Here is a 25,031-nt window from a genome sequence, read left to right as displayed (position 1 = left end):
GCAGGTCTGCATGGGGAACTACAGCGATAGTCTGTATTTCAGAGTTTGGTTGGTGTGTTTTTTTTTTTTTTTTTGCCTGTGGAAAACCAAAAACACAAAAATAAAAATGTAAGGAATGGGTAAAACACTGTGTTTGACTGCTCTAACATACTGTGAGCTGCAGTTGTTTGTATGTCGGGTTAACTGGCTTACACCTTCAGAAAAATGGCCCATAGAGTGCCAAAGAAAAACCCTGACATTAGGTTCTCTTCCAAAAGCAAGAAGACCTTGTTCACTTTCCCATTGTCACATGTTATAACACTAACAACTAAAAATTCAGCCTTAGAGTAGAGCCTTTCTCAACAGTATGCTATGCGGTTCTCTTTATATAGACAGAGATGATGGTGTTTATTCTTTATGATAGTTTTTTTTTTTTTTTTTTTTTTTACAACTAACATGGTTGTCTGGGCCTAATCATGTTTTTATTGGCTTTAAAGGGGCTATATGAAAGTTTTCTCTGTTGACGAACGTGGTCTCTTGCTGCGAGCGGGTGATGATGATTGTCGCTTTACAAGAGCTTTGGCCAACGTTACCTTATAATACGCCATCTGAGCTGCGCTATGTCTTCAGGGCAAATTGGAGGCTACAAAGAGTCGCGATCAGAAAGTGACGAGACTGCCCGGGGCCTAGCCGGTTAGCATGCTAACTTAAAGTTAACACTTTCCACCATTGGAGACAGCTCTTGGTGAGTAAAGGAATGAAGTTTGACGCTGAACTTACAACATTTCATCCGGACTGGTAAGTGAACAGCTGTTAATGCTAATGTTGGCTATGTAGCAATAGCAAAACTTACAAATAATTTCTATTTAACAAGTTCAAATTAAAATCATGAAAGTTTCAACTGCTGTTGAATTTTTGACAGATGAAAGAAATGCTGAACGAGAAATTGCAACAAGTTACAGAAGCTAATGGAACAGATTCATACCCGGACATGACATCATGATTATAGCTCTCCATTCACAACCAGCACATCCAATGTGCAGAAGTTGGTCCTGAATGCTCTCACAGTTCAGGATAACTTTGGTAGCTCAGTTTACACCCTGCCAACATTGTCTGATACTGGTACCTTGGCCAAATGCACAGGATGAGGAGTGAATGGTCAGTTGCAATTGTATTTCCTACTGTTGTTTGGTTCATGTTGCTCTGAAATTATTTCCCTGTTTGGTAAAAATAAAAGCCTGCCATTTTAACTTTATGTAACTTATAGTGTGAATAAACACAATGTGCATATTCACCCACTGGCATATGAGCACCCAGGTGAAGGACGCTGTGCAGTTGGTTTAAAAAAGAAAATCATATAAGCCAGTGTGAATTAGTGGTTGTCCTGTCGGCAGCAAATTGCAAGATGCTTGAGAAGTTTCTTATCAGTTCATTTGAGTGATTACGAAAGAATTTCATTCTCCATTGTCTGCCGGGGAGGCTAATTATTTTATCATAGAAATTTTAATTAGCTGTATCTCTGAGTTGTCCACGGAGCTACAAAAGCTACAGTAGATAGAGCAAATAGTGTATGAGGCTTTTCATAGGAAGAATTATGCTTCACGTAGAATAGTACAAAGAAAATATGACTGTACAGGATGATTGAGGAAATGGTGCTTATGATGAAAAAAAAAAAGTCCTGTGTGACATTCGGCAATGCATTCAGTACAGCTTAAGGGAATGTCAGTTTTACTGTGTGAGCCATTCTCACAAGGCAGTGAGTGCAGTGCGTGAGCATCTGAGCATTTGAATCGTAAAAGACTCACCAGGATCTGATTTCCAGTAAAAGAGTGTGATGAAAGGTTTGTGGAAACAAAGTAAGATCATCAATAAATCCTTAACTACGCCTGATTCAGATCAGTCGCATAATACTCGAGATCTGAAGTTAATAATTTTACAGACGTGGAGCAGATCAGGGCTTAAAAATGAAGGTGACGTAGATTCATGGTTCATGATTGATTGACTATAGAAGACAATGGAGTATGCCAACGCCGATGACAAAATTATGGGGTTAATTCATATTCATCTCTGTTATTAATGACTAAGCAGCTCTTACGCAGGCATCTTCAAGATTGTCCAGTTTTTCTATCCCACCCCCTCACTTCTTCATCACAGGGCAAAATAAATTATAGACAGGAAAATGAAAATGTGGCAGGTGATTTGTCGGAAAGATAGTTTGTTATTGTGTGCATTCAGGATTGATAATTGCCAAGGTGACCTATGATCTCCTTGATTAACAAGGACACAGCTCTGTATCGTGACTGCTGCAGGGCTATTTCCAGAGCCCTTTGTCAGCATAATTTTCTTGCCTTTTTGTACTGAATGAATCACACTGATATGCTATCAGTCAGCCATATTTTCTTTGCTATACTGTAAAGGAAAAAAAGAAAAACCTGCCTGTAGAATGATCTTTTCTTAATTTACCTGTTGGAATTTTAACACCTATAACAAAGGAATTCATGGGCTGATCCACATTAGTTGGCACGTGTCATCAATGACTGAGGAAGGCTGTGTCACTTTGTAGAATAATGCACAGGCACTATAGGTTTAAGTCTGTCATCCAAACCAGCTGTTAAAAATGAAGTTTTCAAGTCAGGAATGCTTGTCAATCCACAGTGTCGGGGCAGCGGCTCATGGAATATTTACATAGTCAGAAGAGGGTGGGAAGGGGGTGGGAGTCTAAGGCCTGGTGGTTGGAACCACATTCAAAGGAAACGGATAAAGGCCCTGAGGATTCATGCAGTGCAGTATTGTCTCTGACAAAAAAAAAAAAAAAAAAAAAAAAAAAAAAAACAGGAACACTGCTGGGGAAAAATACCTTGATTTAAATTCAGTTCTAAACCCAGGCATGGAAAAGGCAAATAGCAGTGTGAGTGGAATGTAAAGCAGCGCTGCATACACCAGACTGGCATAGTTTAGGTCACACATGCATGACAGTCCCTACATTATTATTTCTTTCTTTCTTTCTTTATTTTTTGGCCTGAATGAAACATTCCAGTTGAAGAAATTGTGGCTGTTTAAGCTCAGCGGTGTCTTGTCCCAATAAGGCTGCCCAGCAAGCGGCTGCAGAGCTCACAAACAGGTTTCCTCGCATTTGATTTCTACTCAATGTATTCATCCGCTTGAGAATCATCCAAAATGATGCCCGGTTTCTTACACATGTATAAAAAATGAAAGTGAATTTATTAATATTTATACCGAGCCATATGGTAAACAAGTAACAGCGTGGCTGAGAGATTTGGTCCGGTTCGGTGGATGTCAGCATCATTTCTAAGAGGAGAAATGCGAATAGCAAATTCCTTTGAGTAGACAGCAGACTGGTATATTTAACATCAAAAAGACCTGGGAGGAAAAGTAATGAAAGACGCTGACAGAAAACACGCCTGTCATCATGGGGATTATTCAGTACTGTTGATGTTTGATTGCCTTGTTTGTGGCTTTTTGAGATAGCAGCCGCTGATACAAGTCCCAATAAAGTGCTATGATGGGAATTTGTTGATAATTATGCATATTATGATGCGCATTCTTCATCAATAAATGCTAAAAAAATAAAATAAAATGATCAAAACAACACTAAATCCCAAGACTCAACAGTGCCAGTGTGTGTCCATAAAAATAAAATGACAATGACATCATCACAGACTCCTGAGCCCATCCATTTTCTTCCAGCCCTGTCATCATAGAAAACCTGCAAGTGGCAAAGTGGTATGTTGGTGCATGTCTTGGTCTGCGAATCTCGTTCTCATGATTGTGTCCTGGTAGCTGGAGTGTATTTATTTTTGAACAACCAGGATTTGTGATCCGAACATCCTGCCTCTTCCAGAAATATGTCAAACTGCTGAGGCAAGTCACCATAAGTTTCCCTGTGATTGTGAGGAAGACATCCAAGCTTTAGAGGCTTTGCTAATTCAAATACAGAACACTGCGCGGGCGACTGCCTGCTCAACTGTGTACTTAAAAGTTGTTTGATTGATGATTAATTAAAGACAGCATCCACACTGTTGGAGCAACCGGACTCATTTTAAGCCTGATCATCTTTACCCTACATGCTCCACTGTTGGCAGACTGTTATCAATAGACACACTGTCTTGTGTTGTCAACTATTAATCAGGCAACACACAGTTAGATCTAGTCCCCAAAACCCAGCCATCCAAACAGTCGAGCCACCCTTCCATAAAGCCTTAACGGAGAAGCACTGTGTGTTTATTTCATCCCTACACAGTAGCTCCATGTCTTTGATTTTCATATCCTAAATAGACTCATCTCTTCTATTAAAGCCACACTCAAGTATTTTAGTCAAGTTCAAGGTTCATCATTTCTTTTAGCTCTTCCACCTGACAACAAGCAGCAGCAAGGGTTAAAAGCAGTACAGTCAGCTGTTCTTAAAAGAAGAGATCATATCATCTCTATAAAGCATTTTTGCACTGTTGATTAACTAACTTTGAGATTTCCCTGATTGCTGCGGAGACGCTGCGGGGTCAGAAGAACAGATACAGTACATTTAGACTGGAAACACCACATGACACAGACCTTGGCCTAATGTCTCGAAGCAGAAATGTTTCCAGACTGTTCTTACTGTGTTGTATCAGAGAGCACTATGTCAGTACACCATAGATTTCACCTCATTAATCAAGCAAGGTTATTCTAAGTTTAAATATAAAGTGGGGTTTAAGTTGGAGGAGCACGTCTCAGCAATTAAGGCAGCACAGAGTCTGTGAAAACATTTGAAATACCTTTTTACTTATAAAATAATGAAGTACATTTAAATTTTAATGTTTCGTGGCTGTTTAATGTTTCATACACATCCAAATTTTGATAGAAGTGGACCTCTGGAACCTTGATTCACTGATAAATGACAAGTGAATATGTTATTTAGTTGTACATGATTATCTCCTTGTGACAAATTTCAGATGATAAAGGACTCTTTTTATGGCACTTTTGTTTACTAGAGGGGCTCAGAGAGAGAATTTCTCACTCTATGTGACAATAAATGCAAATATGTGTAGTGTTATTTACACTTTTGTAGCTTGTGAGGGAGAATGAAGAGAATAACAGTATTAATGTCTGCCCTCTGCATTGTATTTGACAGAACAACAGTTTATTTCATTGTATTCAAATTAGGTTGCTATAATGTCTACATTTGGTTAATAATGCACTGATATTGACTAACAAGGATCATGTGTGCTCAGGAGCCAAAAGGCTCATGGGAAGTCATCTTGATACATCGATTGCATGAGCAGTATATCTTCAAAGAGCCTCAACTATGCATCTTTTTGACAGACATTGATTATCTCATACAGTTAACATACATTTCCCTTTGCACTCACTTGAAGTGTTTATGATTGCCATACGAGAAGAAGTGCAAGAACTGCCCTCAGCACTTAACCTCATCTCCAGCACTCTGCAATTTCTGCAACATTTTTTAATTAAATATGAAGAAAAATGGGAAAACAGCCCTTGAAGGGATGCAAGGAAAGTGCCCATACTTTAATTTGTTAATAGAGCGGTACATCATTAGTGTAACGATTGCATCGAACCATAAGACACAAGCCTGTATACACTGATAGTGACATCCAGTAGACATGACGCATGAAGAACATTACTGTAAGCATGAATCCATAATGCAAATAGTTTGTGAACGTGTTAATGAAGTCAAACTCAACAGAAGTGTTTGTGGATAACCCTGGTCTCACAGTGTGTCTAGACATTTTCACAAGTGATTATGCACCTCTTTTCATGTCCCAGGGTAGGTTACTGTTTCCTTATTTAATCATGTTGCTCTAAATAGTATGAGAACTGGGAGTTCTTCCTGGGAGATTATTGGTTTTTTTTTTTATATGAAACTGCAAGACAAAGAGCCGCTTTACAAAGGTTCAAAAGTAATATTTAAAAAGACTAAGCTGTACTTAGGATCAGCAATGCTAAAAGCCTGCTATCAATGGCAATGCTAACATGCTGAGGTTTAGCAAGTATAATGTTTACCATGTTCAGAATCTTAGCTCTGCCTATTAGCATGCTAAAATTTGCTAATTAATGCTACAAACACTGTACAGCAGAGGCTGATGGGAATGTCAATAGATTAGCAGGAGTTTGATCATAAAGCTGTATGATCAAAGTACTGAACAGAGTGAAATTTTGACTAAATCATGGCATTAGATGAAAAGTCAGGGGATCACTAACGTGATTAAAATTCATCCTGAGGAAAATATAAATGTGCGCATCAAATTTCATGGTAATCCATCCGATAGGTCTTGAAGTATTTCACTCAAATCCACAAATGTCAGCCTCAAGGTGGCACAAGAGGAAAAGTAACCGAAGTCATTATGAGTCATCGTTTAGGGAAAACAAATGTCGGTCCAGATTTTTGTGCCAAACCATCGGTAGATGAAAGTCACTAAAGTGATGAGGACTCATCTTCTGGGGACCATGAATATCCGTTCTAAATTTCACTGCAGTCCGTCCTATGTTTGTCGAAATAATTCATTGGCAGACCAACCGACAGACCAACACTGCCAACCCTAGAGCTGTGCTGCCAGTGTGGCTACAAACAGAAGGGCAACATCTTTTACTACACAAGAATCTATATGCATGAATCTATATCCTGCAGAGGGCAAAGGCAGATGCACCACGTCTGCATGGCAGTTTGCTGGAGAAAAAGTAGCAGCGCAGTTGTAAAGAGAGGAGAAAACTCTTCCAGATCTGACCATTAAAGAAATATATAACTTCTGTAATGACAAATGGTGTAATAACTTATTCCACAACAGCACAGGAGGACACAAAAAAGAATCCAGCATTTCAAGAAAAACTTCCCTCAGTCGTGCTCATTGGGGTTTACCAATAAGTCATCCAACTGAGATTCCTACAGGGAGGAGCCCATTATCACTGTGCTCAGACAAATGTAACATATGGACTACCTGGTGGTGAGTGAGTTGAGCTGAAAGTCTGAATACATTTCACCGGCGTCTGGAGAATTTCCCCGTGTCTGCAGATGTGTGTGTGTGTGTGTGTGTCTGCATGCCTGTACTGTATGCACTGGTAGGTACAATGAAAACCCATAATTTTTCTATGAGAGTGATAGTTCATATATCCTTAAAGCAGTCACATTATAATGATTCATAAGGCTGGTTTACATCAATAAACTGATGTTTATCACATGATCAATAGACTGATGTTTATCGCATGAGATTTCATAATGGACATGCCTGCTGTAAAACAGCCATTATATCAAACAGACGAACTATTCGGCGCTCACACGCACATGCACACACACACACACACTTATGCAGGAATCCAGGCTCAGCCATGCAAACACACATCCAAACAGGAGCAGGTGATAATGGGGCTTTTCTTTATGCGAGGTCATGAATAATTCAAAATCCATGTTCTCAAACAGATTCTTGCGTTGACAGAATAATATGACAGATTCTGCTGCTGCTATGAGATGAGAAAGATCACAAATGTTTTAGAGATGCTAGCAGAGGCTAAATTGATTTGCTGTGTGTGCTATTAGTAAGTTCGAACCCAATGCAATACCAAGATATTTCAGAAAATCTAAAAGGCTTTATCAAGGTACATGTTCATAAATATATATTTCCTGCCCCAGCTATTGTACACAACGCTATTTGACATTCCTTTCACTTGAACATAATGCAAAATGTAGCTGTCTCTACCAAACAATTTCACTACAACACAGGCCCAAACAGTGTTATTTATGTTGTTTATTTATTCATTTTAAATTTTCAAACAATTGCAAAGAATAAATCTTTTACAGGAGATATCACATTATCATTGTAGTTCCACAATGACGCACACTATTCCCCCTCTAGATCTGACTTCCTAGTCATGTCATAATATTTTGCTCAACTTTGACTACATGGAACCAAAGATCCCTTCATTAATTTCATCTTCTCTCCTGGTTGCAGAATAACCAAAGATGCAAGGCGTCATCTGGACTCAGGAAATGTCCTTGCAGGGGAGAGCGATGGCAGCATTCCTGATGCTTGGCAATTGGCCTTCCAATGAGTCAGTGGAGAGATACTTATTCTGTTTTCATTGTTCAATAAGGCTTTGCATGAATTTCTTCCACCTCTTAGCGTATTGAGCCAACAGCTCCCTAAACGCCAAAGTCTTCATTATGGCCACGGAAAGTGGGCTGGCTCGAGGTCACCCCTGATGTTCCACTGGCTGCCTGGGGAAGACTGGAATTAGAAAGCGACCGCAGTCACAGGCCACGGCAACCAACCGGGCTGAATGACTCCAATCTCCTTTATAAGTCTGGCAACAGATTAACAATGTTGTAAACACTGCATGGTACAGGATGTTGGGAGGGGTGGGGGTACAAACAAGTTCTTTCAGATTCTCACACTGCTGTGGCTGGTACTCTGTGTGTAGTTCTGGAGCATTCTTTGGGAAGACTGCCTGACAAACACTTCACACTGAAACTTCCTGGAAATAAATAAACAATTAGGCTCTTCATGCAGCATCTGCTCAGATGGAACACATTCAGTCGAAGCCTGAAAGAGACGGCCAGGCTAATGAATGTTAACTGTGCACAGCAAAATGATTAGAGTGGGCTGACCCAACCCTCCAAGAAACAAAAAAAGAAAAAGAAAGTTGTTAAAATTGTCCTGGAGAAGAACTGCTCATAACCACACAACCCAATCTAATAACCCCCCCCCCCCCTTTTTGGATATGCAAATAATTCCAAATACACAAATTAACTGAGCTCTGACATGCACGAAGGTCGTGCACATTCATTTCTCATTCATGAACTTTTTTGTAATGCATATGAAGATTGGATTAATCTTGTGCTTTGTTTGAACCTGATAAGAAAAGATCCACCTATGAGAACAAAACTCCTTCCTCACATGAGACCAATGTGATGAGCAGACGCCTGTACCGCCGCGTCCACATGTCCACTATAGTTCCATTATTCCCATGAATTCATTCAATAGACACTGAGTGCGACTGCAGAGCCACTGATGCTGCATTGTCAGTGACCAACTGCTGAACCTAGGAGCTTCTATTGGATTTAATTGCCTCTCAGAATGTGGCTTAACCGTAAGGCATTGGAAAGTAGGAATAAAACATTCAAGCTCATGGTTCCTTTAAGAGTTCCTTTATTTGTCAAGTAGCCTAGCTCATGAACACCTTTATTCTTACCTGAAAAATAATGCACTGTGGGCTAGACATAGGCTATTAGCATCCCCCTAAGAGCACACATGTCTGGAAAGATGGCAAAGGGGGTAAAAAAAAAAAACCCAGCAGTTCTGAGTTGCACCTGTACCCGGAGCAACTTTCCAAAGAGAACACAAGTTGCCCCATACGTTCTTCCACCATACAGCATGAAGGCGGTCACCCATCCAACCCATCGGGACAGAAGGGGGAAAAATGACCAAACACACCAGCCAGCTGTCAGGTCCTGCTGATAGAGCGCGCAGGTTGCATTTGAAATCATGTTATTCTCATGCACTCATGAAAAAAAAACAAAAAACAAAACAAAAAAAGTCCATAAAATACGATTCCTGTTTTGGAGAACGCTGCAGCAGCGAAGCGCGGCGTTGTCTGAGCACAACTGAGAGGGTCCAGTTCAGGGGGGGGAACCCTTTTGACTCGAATTAAGGGGAGGCTGTATGAGAGAGCGAGAGAGAGAGAGAGAGAGAGAGAGAGAAAATAGGGAGGAGGAGAAGGAGGAGGAGGAGGGTAGGGAAGAAAGTGGTGGTGGTGCCAGACGCAGCGGCAGTAAGAAGCGTACGTACGTGCTTTATCTTAGCGGCAGAGTGTGTGACGTGATATTGCAGCCTGCTCCTGGAGCTCCGCAAGCACCAAGCAAAGCGCGTCTATTTCTCTCTCTGTTGTAACTCACTAGCCCCCAACATCTCACATCCACCCACCACGGATCCTTTTTTTTCTCCCCCCTTTTTTTCAGCCAGAGGGGGGGCGGGGGGCGCGCGACTTGCCGGAGAAAACATATCAGTGGGGAAATAGAGACGTGGAGTCTGCCGAATTAATTTATGGTAATACTGTTAAAAATTGCTCTCTTCTTTTCATCACTCCAAGAATTTCTTTCTTTCTCTCTCTCTATCTCTCTCTCTCGTCTCTCTCGGTCTGTCTCCCCCTCTCTCTCTTTCTCTCTCTCTCTTTCTCTCTCTTTCCCTCTCTCTCTCTCCCTCGCTCTTTCTTTCTCGGTGGCTGTCGTGTGTTGTTGCGCTCCGTTTTGATGGGAAAAACCCAGAAGAAGAAGAAGACGGGGGGGATATGAGCGGGCAGACCGGAGTGTAACGCATTTTATTTTCATCCATTGAAGCATCTTGTTGCACCGGACTTCTATTGTCGGGAATGGGGAGTATTGATTCACTGGAGGGCTGCAGAATTTATTTATAAAGGATGTGGTCAAGTATGTTGGAAAAATAGCCATAGCTTCCGCAGTGTAAGGTAAGATCATCATTATTATTATTATTATTTATATTTTTATTATTGTTGTTATTATTATTATTATTATTATTGCATGAAGCCGTGAAGCAGCTGAAAATCTCATTTTCATGTGTCATCTGTCAGTTAAAGTTTAGCCTCCTCCTGTTACATACATGTCCTGTCTATTCAACACGATGGCTTTGGAGCTCTCATCCGCTCGCATTAGTCCTGAGTGCTTAACAGATGATTTTTAAGAGCTGATCTCTCTCTTAAGAGGCAAAAATCACTTTAAAGTGCCGAGCGCCGAACTGACACTGCATGAGATGTAGCCCGTGTCTCTATATTCAGATTTCCTCTGGAGACGAAATTGCTCTTAGAAGCCGAGGCAATAAAATCAGCGTCTCCTGACGAGCGATTTCTCGTCTCCAGAATACTGATTTTTCGTGTAGCCTTGGCCATGAATCTTGCGGAAGGATGTGGCAACATTTATCGCGACCAAAAGCTGATTTCACTCCACGCTGCTTCCCCACAAATCCTTATGTAACACATACATTATCCTAATGTAGTGTGACGGGCAGGTTTTGTCATTCAAAAGGAAGAAGTTGGAGACATAAGTGCAAATTTATCTATTCTCTAGACTCTGGACTGGTATCTGTAGCCTACTTGGGATTTCAACGCCTACACACACACACACACGCAAACACACGCACACATGCACACACAGTTTGAGACACACACGCACACATGCACGTTCTGCTGTGACACTGCTCACAGCTGCATTGCCTGTAGGATTAAAGCAATCAGGACATCGCATTGCATTCTCTCTCTCGCTCTCTCTCTACCTCTCTCTCTCTCACAGACACACACGCGAACACACAAACACAGTTAGGCACGCGTGCGCGCATGCAAGCTCAAAACGCACACAGAGATACACACTCAGACACACACACACACACACACACACACAGGCTCTTTATCAAATTGCATTGTCAAATATGTCAAGCCCTGAATTTGGGAGACATGCAGGTCGTGTAGTGGACCGAAAGCGCGCAGCAGGAGAGAAACCATAGTGACCAGGCGCAGAGAGACATGTTTTTTCTGTCTGTGAATTTATCTTCTTCATATTTATTTAAGTGTCGTGTGAGGAAACAGACTAAACCCCGAAGAAAGCAGCTTGACTTGGGGGGGGGGAGGAAAAAAAAAAAAAAAGGAACCTGGTTACTGCGTAAAATGAGCAGTTGCATCCCACAGCTCGTTGAGAAACTGCACTGACTTGGATAATACTTTCACTGTTTGTCTTCTGATGTCAGATCTTCTAAATAGCTACAGCCTATTTGAATATCTCCAGGGATCGTGCCATACCAAATACGACCCAATTAATAATGTCTAAATGACTCACATTATTGGACCCCCCCCACCCCCCATCGCCCCCCCCCCTCCAACACAGTAAATAAATAAATAAGAAATGGCTGAAGCCACCACAAGGTGGCAATGTTTGCACAAAGTATAGTAATGAAGGAGGCAGGATGGGGATGCAAAAGACACGTTGCTGAGGTTAAAGTGTCATTTTTTTTTTTCCATTTTCATAGTAGGACGTGATAAGAAATGTGTGAAGCACATCAGTCAGGCCCGATAGAGATCATCTATCATGTTCCCTGTGTCCTCTGCTTTAACGTTCCTTTGTGTAATTCTCTCCCATCTCTCCTTGCAGGCCAAATGACATAGGATGAAGGCTGTTCGAAACCTGTTGATTTATATATTTTCCACCTATCTTCTGGTTATGTTTGGATTAACTGGTGCCCAAGATTATTGGTGTTCCACTCTGGTCAAGGGGGTCATTTATGGATCATATTCGGTGACTGAAATGTTTCCTAAGAACTATACAAACTGTACATGGACGCTGGAGAACCCAGACCCTACCAAATACAGCATCTACCTGAAGCTATACAAGCGAGACTTGAGCTGCTCTGAATATTCTTTGCTTGCTTATCAGTTTGACCATTACTCGCACGAAAAGATCAATGAATTGCTGAAAGTCAACGAGTCTATAGTGTACCTGTGCGATTCGAAGAATATTTATGTATTTTTGCTGTATGACAAGAATTTTGTTCAACTACGGAGAGTTTTCCCTTATGATTATAACGGATTGACGCCACAGAAGCTGGATGAGGAGGAGAAGTCCACTGTGGAGTTTTTGGTGTTGAATAAGGCGAGCCCTAGCCAGTTTGGGTGTCAAGTGCTTTGTACATGGCTGGAAAACTGCCTGAAATTAGAGAAAGGGACAGTGGAGACATGTGGGATCGTGTACACGAAATGCACATGTCCTCAGCATTTAGGCGATGGAGAATCAGAGAGTATGCTCATGCTCAACAACGTGGTTTTACCTTTAAATCCACAAACGGAGGGTTGCTTGTCTCCCCAACTACAAGCTGGGCAGGTCTGCAATCTCAGTGCAGAAGTGAAACGGCCTCCTAAAGAAGGTAAGTATCCTGTCACCTTCCTCTTTCATGCTGAAATAGATGTAGACTTATTGGACTACTGTATGCGTAGATAAGATGGTAATCATGTCAGTCAAATGTGCACGTCAATCACTCCCTTCTCTGCCCTTATTGCATGTTTGAAGTGTGATGGCCCATGAAACAAAGAGCACACATAGATATCTAGACCGCAGTTGGCTCAGAAATGTGTCAACTTCAAGAACAAGTTGGGTGCAGTAAAGACCACACCAGCACAAACCCAAACCACCTTATAGGGGGGTCTTTCATTTGGTTGGATTGAGTTCAAAATGCACTATCATTGCTGTGAATTTAAAATGGCTGTTTTTTGTACACATCAGCACAGAGTTAAAATGGCTGCGAATCCAAAGACAATTTTTTTTTGTGTGTGTTTATACATTTATGTCAGTGTCATCCATACAACGACCAACAGTGGTCAATATGGACACATCCCCTCGGTTGGTATTGGCATCTATGTCACATGGAGCGACTGGGATCATGGATGCAGCAGTGTCAGACTGGATCACATTGCTCATGCAATGGATAAGATTTAAGATCAAATCTGCAGAAACTAACAATTAAACATGTTTAGACTTAAAATCGCTGAATAAAAGAGTATTAAGTGTTTTCGAAGCTGTTCTGTTCTATAGAGATGCTACTTGTCCAGTGTTGCCATAGAGCAATGCAACGTGTTTTCACTGTATGTTGGAACTGAGCAATAATTAACATATAGTCAAGAGCTTACAGGAAAAAAAAATGGCACTATCAGTAGACTCGCAGCTGATAGTCACACATGTGCATGAAGGCATACATAAAACACTTTCATACATCCACACACATTCACAGGTAGACAGCTTAATGAACATTTAATAGTAAACGGTTATGATAAGGTCATAATGATTCTGTTCATTAGTGTCAGCGGGTGGCGGGGGGGGGGGGTTGAGGTGGGGGGCTTCTTTAGTTAACACATTTGTGTAGCTCTTTGAATTACAATGGGAGCACTTCTTGACACATAGCTGCTTGCAGTTTAACAGATAGCAGAAAGAAAACCCCCAGAGGAATATGCTACACACTTCAGAGGTGAGGTGCCGTTTACCGTGAGACATAAAAGAGGGACATTCATCACGGCACACTGAACCAAAAATAATGAGTCAACCTTTAGAATTTTTTTCTTTGGGGGGGGGGTAAAAATAATGATAGCTGGAATGTTATGGAGCAATCTCCCTTGTGGCACTTACCAAAACAACACTTGCTATAATAGCACCTTGGAGAACAGGTGGCAGTTTTCTAATCATGGAGAACAGGTGAGCATCGATTGCAGTAGTTCAGCTGTTTGGTTGACTCCTGCTGAGTGCTGCTACATGCTCCATCCCATTTTGAGGCATGTTTTTTTCTTTTTTCCAAACTCACTCATACACACTTTTCTCTTGTAGAAATGTTAGACCTAGATCCGACTACGCCTAAGGTCTATGCTTTTGTAGGAGTTACTCATGCTCCAAATTTTCACATGATTTAATAAATGGCTAGCCTCCATCATGTTGGATGACAAACCCATTTTGAGTATCATTCACCTACCCTTCCACTAGAGCCTTTAAGCAATAATGCATACAGTTTCTGATGCAAATTACTATTCCAACTAACCCTGCAGTCAACTAGCATGTGCAGTAACATCAGGAAGTATGACTCAGCTGTGTATTTTTTCAGATAATTTAATCATTTAGCGAATCTTATGTTCTAATCATAAATTTTTACCAGGAAGCATTACGCTTATTTTCACAGAAAAGTCTCTGCTCCAAAACAACATTTGACATTTTTCTATCAGCATGTTAATAACAGCTTAAGAGCACAGCTTATTTTTTTTTTCTTTTCACCCCCCCCCCCTCTGAAGATTTTCCACAAGCTTCTATTTATAGGGTCAGTTGATAGGAGGTTTGAATAAATCCGTTTTCATCTGGATAACGGGGAGATCACCACTGGGTTTAAAAGAGCACTGTGTCTCCTGTGGCATCATGGTGACAGAGTGGGTGTTCCTGATGAAGAATAAAGCATTACAAACAGTCGACAAGGGCTCCATTTGATAAAATCGCTTGTCTTTGATCTTCTCAGTTCCTGGTAGAGGATGGCTTCAGAGCACATCAAAGAAAAGCAAGGCTGGAGGTTGTATACTCCAGCCATGCCACTGAAATGCCCCTCCAGTGTCTCGCGCAGACGGAGGGAAGCAACACTGTGCAGGTTAAAGCTCTTAACTATTTAAGGTGATTATGCAGACAATGGACCGACCGCATTCCTTGATGCTCTGGCAATTTAAAAAACCACAGTGACACGATGAAATCCTAAACAGATGTACTCCTTGGATGACTCATTTATGCAGTTTTATTTTTATCACATTCTCCCGTTTCATGAATAAAAGTTGTAAAAGGAGGCAGCACAATGGCACAGTGGCACTCACAGGAAGACAGATTTATTTCTCTGTCTGTCTGTTTTTTTCCTCTTTTTGTGCATGTGTGTTCTATGTTCATGTGGGTTTCTTCCCACATCCCACACATGCAAAATCAAGTAGGCTGTTTACTCTGAGTTGCCCATAAGTGAATGAGTAGCGACTGAATAGCTCTGATGTCCTGGTGTTCTTGGGAGCAGATAAATGAAAAATGAAAATCTTTTACAGATTCTCTATATTGTCATTAATTGAAATTTGCCTGGTGCAATATTTATTTTGATATTTAGCAAGATGTATCAAGATCACAAAGAGGCATTCAGTAGCCAAATAGCAAGTAGAACCGGATTTTTTAGTGCATGTGCTCACCCAGCCATCTGCCCTTTCCCTGTCCAGACTTGTGCAGATGCTGGTGTTTACATGTCTACAAGCTTAAAATCCTGCAAATTCCACATTGTACTGTTCAAAACATCCACAAATAGCACTTGGCTGTAGGAAATAAACATGATGAGGCATTGTCTTGTTTTGTGGCACTCTACTCTGCCCTTGGCTAACGAACGGCGTCTCATTCTTTGTTCCGTTTGGTTGGAATTTTCCAGTTTTCAAGGATCAGGGTCAAGGAGTCTCATTGTTTGAGAGGAATGTGCTTTGTTGCACATCTTCCAAGGTCCTCGAACCGCGACACTCGTGTCAAGATTCCTCACCACTATAAGAAAGCTGTCTCATACAATCTAGGCTTCTTCTTCCAAACATCATTTTGATTCTGTCAGATATTTCGTATAACCGGGCCCACCTCTATACCCCCACTTTCTATTTCTGTGTTGTCACCGACTTATGGGTAATAGTGGGAAAAAAAGATGATAAATGTGGCAGTGACAGTAAGATGCCTTCTGGAGATTAGGGTTTATAATTTGTTTCAAACCCGATAATGCCACAAAAGAACTGAAGCTCATAAATATGTAAAACATTCAAATAAATATTTTATGAGTCCACAAAGTGGGCCTCTAAATTCATTGTTAGTACAAGAAGTAGGTTAGAAACGACTATGACATCCCAGATTTGAGTCCTGATCCTTTGTTTTTCACTTGAGAGAAAATTGTTCACACTTATGAACATTGATTTGACTCTTACATGCACTATGCAATATGTATAAAATATATCAGGTCTTCATTTGGATTCTTTAGCTTTGTTTATCATGGGTGATTAAAGTTAACGACCACAAAACTGACATGGAGGGAAAGAAATTTTCACATTTCTCTACTGCAGCAATTTTCATATCATCTCAGAAACAATTCCACCTTAAGACTAAATGCAGATGCTTATTTGAGCATTTGCAGATGCTTATTTGATCATCACGGCTTGTGACGATGCAGACCTTGTGCCATGTGGAAAATGGCAATAGGATTTTATTGGCAAATGAAATGTGTGTGAAGCGTTCTAATGCACTGTCACCCGCCAAAGTCCTGAGCACTGCAGCAGCTCAGCCTTGCTGCCTCACATAGTGAGGCCTTTTATTCACTTTGGATCTCAGTCAAGTCACTCAGTAGTCACACTGCATTATGCTCACCCCCATTGTTCAGTACACTTGGAGGCCATTTTAGTTCCAATTCAGTGAAGGAGAGAGCTCAGCTCAACAGCACAGAATCTGTTTGTTTTATCTTAGGCATGCATTGTTTGTCTTAAGCTATAGCAAATATCTTGACTATCCCATGTCCCAGTTACTCCTAAAATCCTGGGCTAAATTATTCCACCTTATAAGTATTTTAGCCCGCTGTAAACACTGATTCCATGTTGAGCTCTTGGATTGTTAGAAACAGTATTTGAGCTATGCCCTCTGTGTTCATTCTTCTGTATTAAACCTCCTGAGGCAGCTGTGGAAATGCTAAAGAAAGTTGTTAGGGAATGACAAGGTCAACACAAAGAGCGTGATAGACTGTAGGACCCTGAAGAATCAGCGTGAAAGTGCCAGCCATCTTCTTTGTCCATGAACTGCATATTAAATTTTGCCTATTCTAGAAAAAAAAAAGAAAAAGAAAAAGGGGGGTGATGCAGAGTGTGGCATGATTAAGTTTTATGCTGTAATCAATTACACAGCTTTGGGTCAGTTCTTGTCATGTTTTGTGAAAAACAGAGAAAAGAAAAATGCTGAAATGAGGTTAATATTATACCAGAAAATACTTCAGGATCTGCAAGACTGTGATTTGTAGGAGAAGACAGTGGAGTCTGGAAGCAAATGAGCAGTTCTTTTCTGCACGTGGCTAAAAGATACACATATATAAACTGTATATACTTCAAATGGCCCAGGTCACTGTTTCTGGATATAAAAATTCATGAGGCTCTGAGGTGACTCTTAACTCATTTTACACAGTGATATAAAACCACAAAAACTGTTGCCATGTTTAAAGTTCTGCCTAAAACACTCACACTGTCACACGTTGATGCAAATGGGCTCTTTGGAACCACAAAAGTCTCCATTTTCCAACCTGTGACAAATTTATGATGCAAGGGTCCACCACATGAGGCTTGGTGTGGCTTCTATTTTATATGGAGGGTTAAAGAATTAAAAAGACAAAACTTGTACTTGCATAATTATAATATCATCACATTCCTGGCAATTGTTTAGTTAACAATGTTCCCAGTTAGGTTCTTACAACAAGATATGTGGGCCAATATGCATGTTGAGTTTGTTTTGGTTATTTCTCGGGGCTCAGTCAGAAAATGAAAATGTCATATTTCTGAGCACTCAGATTAAAATGGGAGTCTAATCTCAGAGTTATCGTATTAATTCCCATCTCTCAGTTAGCCTCCATTACATGTTTAGGGCAGCTGGAACTGTCTGAATCCTCAGGAGTAAGAGTTTCTTATATTTATTTTTTCTCATTTGGTTAAAGCTGTTATATTTCCACAGCTGCACCAGTACAGCATGCTTTGACAGTTGCCTATGAATAGACCGGGCTGGGATGTATTAAATGAGAAAGTATTGATGCACAATGAATAGTTTATGTGGTTCTGTTCCACAGAGGTGCAGTATATTGATGGACAACTGACCAAAACTGAAAAGAATTCTGGGTACTTTGTTCAATCTCAGTTGTAAAGCATTTTGTTTTTTCCCTCATTCAGTGTGGGCCGTGCTGTGATGCTAACAATGATAACCTGGCAGTTGGGTGGATGCAGATGATCCGCGAATACTGATGTTCATTTGACATGGATTTGTGATCTCAGTCTTGAGGCTGTGTTTCAACAGCGTGACAATTGGAATTCAGAGTGATAACTCTCCACTACCCAGACTGCGTATTGCAAACCACCTCCGAGTAAATTAAAGGCTCGTGTTGTCACAGCTGAACTGGAGACAGGATGCAATGAAATGCAGTGAGAGTCTGGATGAAAAACCTGAAATACAATTTAAAAAGTGTAGAGATGATTTATGGTTCTCAGACATCTAGAAAGCATTACACAGTATAAGAAGTGGTGATTACATTCCAGAAATGACTGCATGAATACATTTAAAGTTAACATGTCCCTAAATGCAAAGAAGGAAATGATGAAGCTCAAACTACTACCTCCAAATTAAAAAAACTGATTTTTGATGATTATTCACCTGAAACCGAAAAGTTCTGTGAGCTAAGTACATTTACACTGTGTTATACATTAATACATTATCACATTATATTATTTGTCTATTATGCTGATTCATTACCATATAAGTAGCATTTCACTGTTGTAGTTGGTGGAAAACTGTTGGTAAGATTCATCTATATCAATACATCACATTTTATAAGATCATTATATATTTTGTAAAATACTCATCTGAATAGTAACGATAATAACTACAGTTGGCAATTATAATCATTTATTATTTATAATAAAATAATAGAGTACATGAAATGGTTAGTTAAGTTTATACTTAAGTACAGTACTTGCATTACAGTTTCAGCCTCAAAACTGCATTTCTTAAATTAGTGCACCAACCCTGCAGGGCCCATCTCAGCCATTTTTGCAGTGTCATGGAGGTGACAACCAGCTTTTTAACTTTACAGCCTACAATAACTACAATTGCAGTAAAATTTGTGAGTAACAGTTTGTTGCCTATAATAATGTCAGAGTACAGCAGGAACCGTAATCAGAGTAATGGGTTACATAAATGTAGTATCTAATTCTCTAATGTGAGGCAGCCAAAGCGCTCGTCCTTAAAACTGTAGCGCTTTCACCAGTAAAATCCTGCATCAGCAATGAGGAAACGTGTATGTTTGATGTATTAATGTGCGTATTCCACCTGTGTGCACGGTTTCTTGTTATGAATTCCAAGCAGTGGTAGATTTGTGTGCTTGCGCATCCGTGCCACACCAACTCCCACAACTACTCATAAATTCTTCTTGAAATGCCACAGATTCACCTTGTGTAGCGTTCAAGCTCTCGTTCAATTCTTTCAGCTTTCAGCCCCTTCAATAGAAATAACACAAAGCAACAAATATAAACCACCACTGCATTGTGAAAATGTTGAACTGTGGTTCGATACATTATATGAAGGGTTGAAATTACAAACCAGGTAAAGTACGATATAAGGAGTCGAGAAATAGCAGTTCTTTACCTGTCAGTGCTTGGTTTATTGCGCTTATACTTCTATCAATTTGTATAATTCCTGTCATTTTTTATAAACTTAATAACATGTGGTTTGTCCTCTAGATGGCTGCAGCGTAGGAAACATCTGTACATTGAAAAACATTAAAAAGGTTTTGAAATGTGAGATTATGTCAATGCAACACACTGTTTTGCTTAATGAATAATTTGCAGTGAACAGGTGTGAGGCAGAGCACTTCATGTTAAAGATCTTTTTCATGAGAACATCTTTTTTTGTTTCTCCACTGCAGAGGACTTATTTAACATCTCTATTTAGCATACTGGTGCTGCATCAATTTTGCCGTAGTGTGTGCATGGCTGAGGCTGATGCTGTTCTTTGTCAAAGGCTCCATACGGTATACTGTTGTGCTGTTTCATCACCGCAGCAGTGATGCATACTTATGAAAGATTTCCATTTGTAATTGCATGTCTTGCTTTGACATCACAGCATCCAGTCTCTATTTTGCAATTTATGAGTTAAAGATAAGTGGACCTTATGAATCAAAGGACTAGCCACTGTTGTGCTCTTGTTTCCTTTGACTTCAAAAAGGTTTCTATATGAATGCAAACATAACAAGTCTCTGTAGATGAAGAAGACTGTCTCATCTTCTTATTATACAAATTAGATTTGTTTATTGCCCTCATATGCATAATTCAATACAAACAATCATTTCTGATTCCCTGCCACGAAAAAGAAAATATTCCTGCTGTCTCATTCAGGAGAAAAGAGGGAACACTGTGAACTTGTTTCCATTATATCCAACTCGGACTGAGCATGAAGTGAAGGTTTGGTATCTTTGCCTTACAGCAGAAAGGAGCAATTCAGCTCATTGTAAAAACAACAATTGTGATTCTCAGTTGACAAATTCATTTTGAATGCAAAATCCTTCAGGGTGGGCCTCTGCAACTGTGTTATTCATCCTTCAGAGAAAACATGAACAACATTCATAAGTGTGCTGCAGCTTTGCCCTACAGTTCTGAAGCGAGGGCGAATCTTTGAAGCTCTTTAGTTTGGATAAACACTGTCAAATGTCTTGAACATTTCTTGTCATTTTTTTAAAAGAAATGAGATATAAAAAAACAAAACATTCTCCACCTTTTGTGTGGGCTGGCTTAAAGTGGTAAATTTGATCAAGCCCTTGTTGTGCGGTGCCAGAGATGTTAATGTAAAATATGCACTGCTTTCAGCCTCTCAGTTACATGTTCCTGCATTTCAACCCAGTTAGTTTTGGCCTGTCACTGGATGGCTATTTCAGCCCACAGAGGAGATGCATTTGCATAAACATCCACCCACAAAACCTGGCAAATGAGTCTGTCACTCAAAGACACTGTCTGTGTGGTAAAGTGGAGGCAAAATCCAATTCTTTTTCTCAAGGGGCTTCTGTAGCTGCTCTCACTGGCACTCCCTCTGCAGGGTACGGCAAGTGTCCTCATGTAGCTGTAATGGATGCTGCCTTTAAACTTACATGGCATACTACGGCAGCATACACACTTACATAATACGTGTCATATAACAATATCATGCAGTCTACATATGAGTTTTACATCTTCAATGCAGTAAGAATTTAGAAAATCAAAACTGTATTTTTCATTATAATATTAATCAAGAATGATGAGCCCAGAACTTCTCCTAATGCAAAATAAGGGAAATCACACTGTTTTCAGGAAAATCCAGACTCAATTCATGACATTTTTTCTCCTGTACCAATCTGCACACACAATTTCTATTGGCTGCCCATTTTTCCATCCTTACCAAATAACCATGGGCAGGCTTTCTTCTTGCTTTTGCTCAAAAGGAACCCAAGTGCCTCTCAAAAAGACAACATTAGGAGTAATTAGAATTTAAAAAAAAAAGTCATTTTTGAATTTCCTTTGTAACCAAACCTTCTCTTGAATGTGAAAACAATGCAACTGAAAACAGCAGCTCGTGAACACCCCGAGTTCTTTGCAAAATTAAAACAGGAGTGTAAATAAAACTTACATAATGTACTATAGGACAAACAAGATAATTAAAGTTGTGCATCTAGCCATGTCAGTGTTCAGGCAAAATGTGTTTTGTCTTAAGAAGGGTGCATTATGCTTACTGGCTATTAAGTCTAACAGAAAACAACTATCTCAGAATGGCAAGACTATATTGTATGAAACTAAATGACAATATTTCATTTCCTGCCGCTCGGGGTCGCTCAATCAAAGCAACAACCAAAGACCAACTTTTTACCGGGAGCTGAATTATCCACAGAGGTCTCCCTCCTCGCCAAAATAAACAGACCCAGTAATTAAATTTAGCAAAAATGATGAATAAAGCAGTTTCATGTCAGGACGTCTCGGAGGAGCTGGGAGCTGAGCTCACCTTCCAGACGTCCAATGATTACAATCCTTTTAAAATATAGAGTTAAAAATGACCGAGATCTAAAAAGTGTATCGTAAAAATGTGGCTTAAAACTGGATAAAAAGTCAGTTTTTGATAGACAACCACAGCGCTGACGGATGCAGAAAGGTATGACGCCATTGACAATGTACAATGTAAATACACAATTCAAAAACAATATATATATATATATAACATACGTGTCGTCAGTTTCAGCTTTTAAAACACAATGTCATCCATAGTTCACAGAGATATTCAAAGCCAACACACTAATCAGAATGTGTCATACACACCAGCTGGCAGCATACAGCACAATTATTATTAATAAAATATACAATGTTAATATAATATATGTAAGAAAATAAATAATTTTGATTATTAAATATCACAGTCGTATGAAAATGGAAGTTTTTTTAAACCATACCATTTGTCTCATTTTCTAAATGGTCCAGTTTCGAATCAGGTGTTTGTACAGGACTAAACATTGCACTGCAGCTATAAGAAATGCTAATGAAACAAAGACTGCATAGAACTGTTATATTTTCTTTGTTGTTTGTTTGTTTGTTTTTACTTCAGGAATACAATTATTAATTGAATGGTGGCACTACTGCCTGACAGATGCGTGATGGGATATTTGAGTAGAGGCCACTGCGGAAAGAAGACGGCTGACATTTGCCTGCACTGTCTGGATGTTTCCATGGAGCATTGAGGATATTCAGCTCCTCTCACTGTAAGGCGAAGTGTTACGTAACGTAGAATGAGATTTAGAAAATTATCACTCTGCAACACTCTCGTGGCAGATTGTCAGCTCGTCTACAGTACAGCACTCCCTCCTCAAATGATAATAATAGTAATAATAATAATAATAATAATAATAATAATAGAGGCTGAATATATGTAAATAACAGCTATTGGAAACATTCATATTTGACATATCCAGATAGGGATATAGGGTCTATTTCATCAAGTCTGGACACATGGGAACTTAATTTTCAAATCAGATTTAAACCACATTCATGGCTGTGTAGAAAATCTAATTTGAGTAGAATTCCTGGATACTGCGTGTGTCACCGGCTGCCTGTTTCAATCAGACTTCAAACTGTCCTCTGCTCAAAAAGCAACCACCTCACAGCACTGATGTCACATCCACAGCATGGGGAGCCTGCCAACATGGCTGCATATCTTAAAACTCATCTGTCACTGATGCCGTGTGGTGCGGTGGCAGACTTCTGCACCACAACCACATATTGCTATGGCATGAAGAGAGAGACGGGTTTTTATCTCATCTGGCCCGCGGCATGCTCGTCTGACTCTGGTCTACCAGTTCACATACCTACACGCTGCTGAGTCATTACTATAACAACCAGTGCAGATGGGTTAACACTGCCTGAATATACACAACTCATAACTGATCACTTGCAAACAGCAGTGTGGACAGTTAGTCCTTAAATTGGATTGGAGACACAAATGTGATTTTCCAGCAGTCTGGATATTGTCTTTCTGCAAGATAGCTTCAATCCACTGTCTTTGCCGTTGCTGCACACTACCTTATCTGTGGAGACCATTATCAGGTTGCAGCAATTCCATGATGCATATGAGCATTTTAAAAATGAATCATGTAATTGTGTTTTTTTTTTTTTTTTTTCCAAAGCTGCCATCACATTAGATAAGGTTTGGCCGTGTTTAGGCAACTGCAAGTCGCTGACTGAGCTCAGGGAAAGACCGCGCTCACGGTGCCAGATTCATGTGACTTGCTGTGTTATAGGAAAATCACACTTCTGCTTTTGGATCGGAACGTAAACATAGCTCATTTTCACCTGCTTCAACAAATGGCTCACGCTGTCATTTCCCCCAAGAGGACAGCCTTTTTGTTTACCAGCATTTATTTAGCAGCAACCTACAAACTATTCAAAAGTAGAAGGACTATTTCTGCCAGTGTGCATCGTAGTGAGGGCATACGCTTTACTTGAGTATTTAATATCACAAACATGCTCTTTCCTTAAATAATCCTTAATTGTTAATTTACTCACAATCTCCTTGAAGTCTCAATGGAAGCATCAGAGTGAGATCTCTAAACACAGGGAAATGAGCAAATCGCACTCCACCAAATTAGTGAAAGTCTGCTGCAGGGAGCCCTTTCCATTTAGCCAATACAGAGGACACATCAGACGGTTAGATGCTCTCTGCAGTATTGTATTAAAGAGAAAGAGCTTCACAGCACAGGGGCCATAATGAAATGTGACAGATAAATCAGAAGCATTTGGGAAATGGCTTCGGATTACTGCATCAATACAGTGGCACCACAGGTAGCCCAGACTTCCCAAACCTGCTCTGTTTTAGGAGCGCCTCCGGTAAAATCCAGCAGTGGGGCTTGGTACTTTGTATCCTCTGACATGGCTGGTTTGTAATTTAAGTTTTTATACGTAGGTCTCAAACACAAAACTGGCTACAGTGTGTTTAAAAAATGAAAGCAAACAGGCATGGAGTCACAGGTTTCTGAGAATTACAAAGTGTTGCACACACTGTGCAGTCTCATGCTTTCAAATATGAATTTCAGACTATTCTTACATCTGAATTCTTAAACTGTAACTTTACACCAGCTGTAAATCTTTCTTTTTTTTTTGCAGGCTGTTTAATATTCCCACCTTGCTGCAATGATATACAAGTGTCCCCAGGGTGCATTCAG

At 40.1% G+C, this 25,031-nt stretch overlaps 1 protein-coding gene and 1 long non-coding RNA gene across 4 annotated transcripts in view; one reads left to right on the top strand and one right to left on the bottom strand.

Moving 5' to 3' along the window:
- The window catches only part of LOC130180961 (uncharacterized), a 67,431-nt gene that overhangs the window by 5,387 nt on the left and 37,013 nt on the right, over positions 1 to 25,031 (bottom strand). The gene's annotated exons all lie outside the window — the stretch shown is intronic.
- adgrb3 (adhesion G protein-coupled receptor B3) overlaps positions 9,697 to 25,031 on the top strand; it is a 113,069-nt gene continuing 97,734 nt past the window's right edge. Inside the window, exons 1-2 of one of the 3 annotated variants that reach the window (XM_056394648.1) lie at positions 9,697 to 10,452; positions 12,143 to 12,911. In XM_056394648.1, the coding sequence (XP_056250623.1) occupies positions 12,158 to 12,911 (754 nt within the window). In that variant the 5' untranslated portion in view covers positions 9,697 to 10,452; positions 12,143 to 12,157. The remainder of the gene's footprint in view (positions 10,453 to 12,142; positions 12,912 to 25,031) is intronic. The other 2 variants (XM_056394649.1, XM_056394650.1) reach the window with 2 other exon arrangements.

The sequence above is a fragment of the Seriola aureovittata genome, chromosome 14 (assembly GCF_021018895.1).
Source record: "Seriola aureovittata isolate HTS-2021-v1 ecotype China chromosome 14, ASM2101889v1, whole genome shotgun sequence".
Taxonomy (NCBI): Eukaryota; Metazoa; Chordata; class Actinopteri; order Carangiformes; family Carangidae; genus Seriola; species Seriola aureovittata.
The sequence above is the reverse complement of the archived record's forward strand: the minus strand, read 5'-3'. Positions and strand labels throughout refer to the sequence as shown.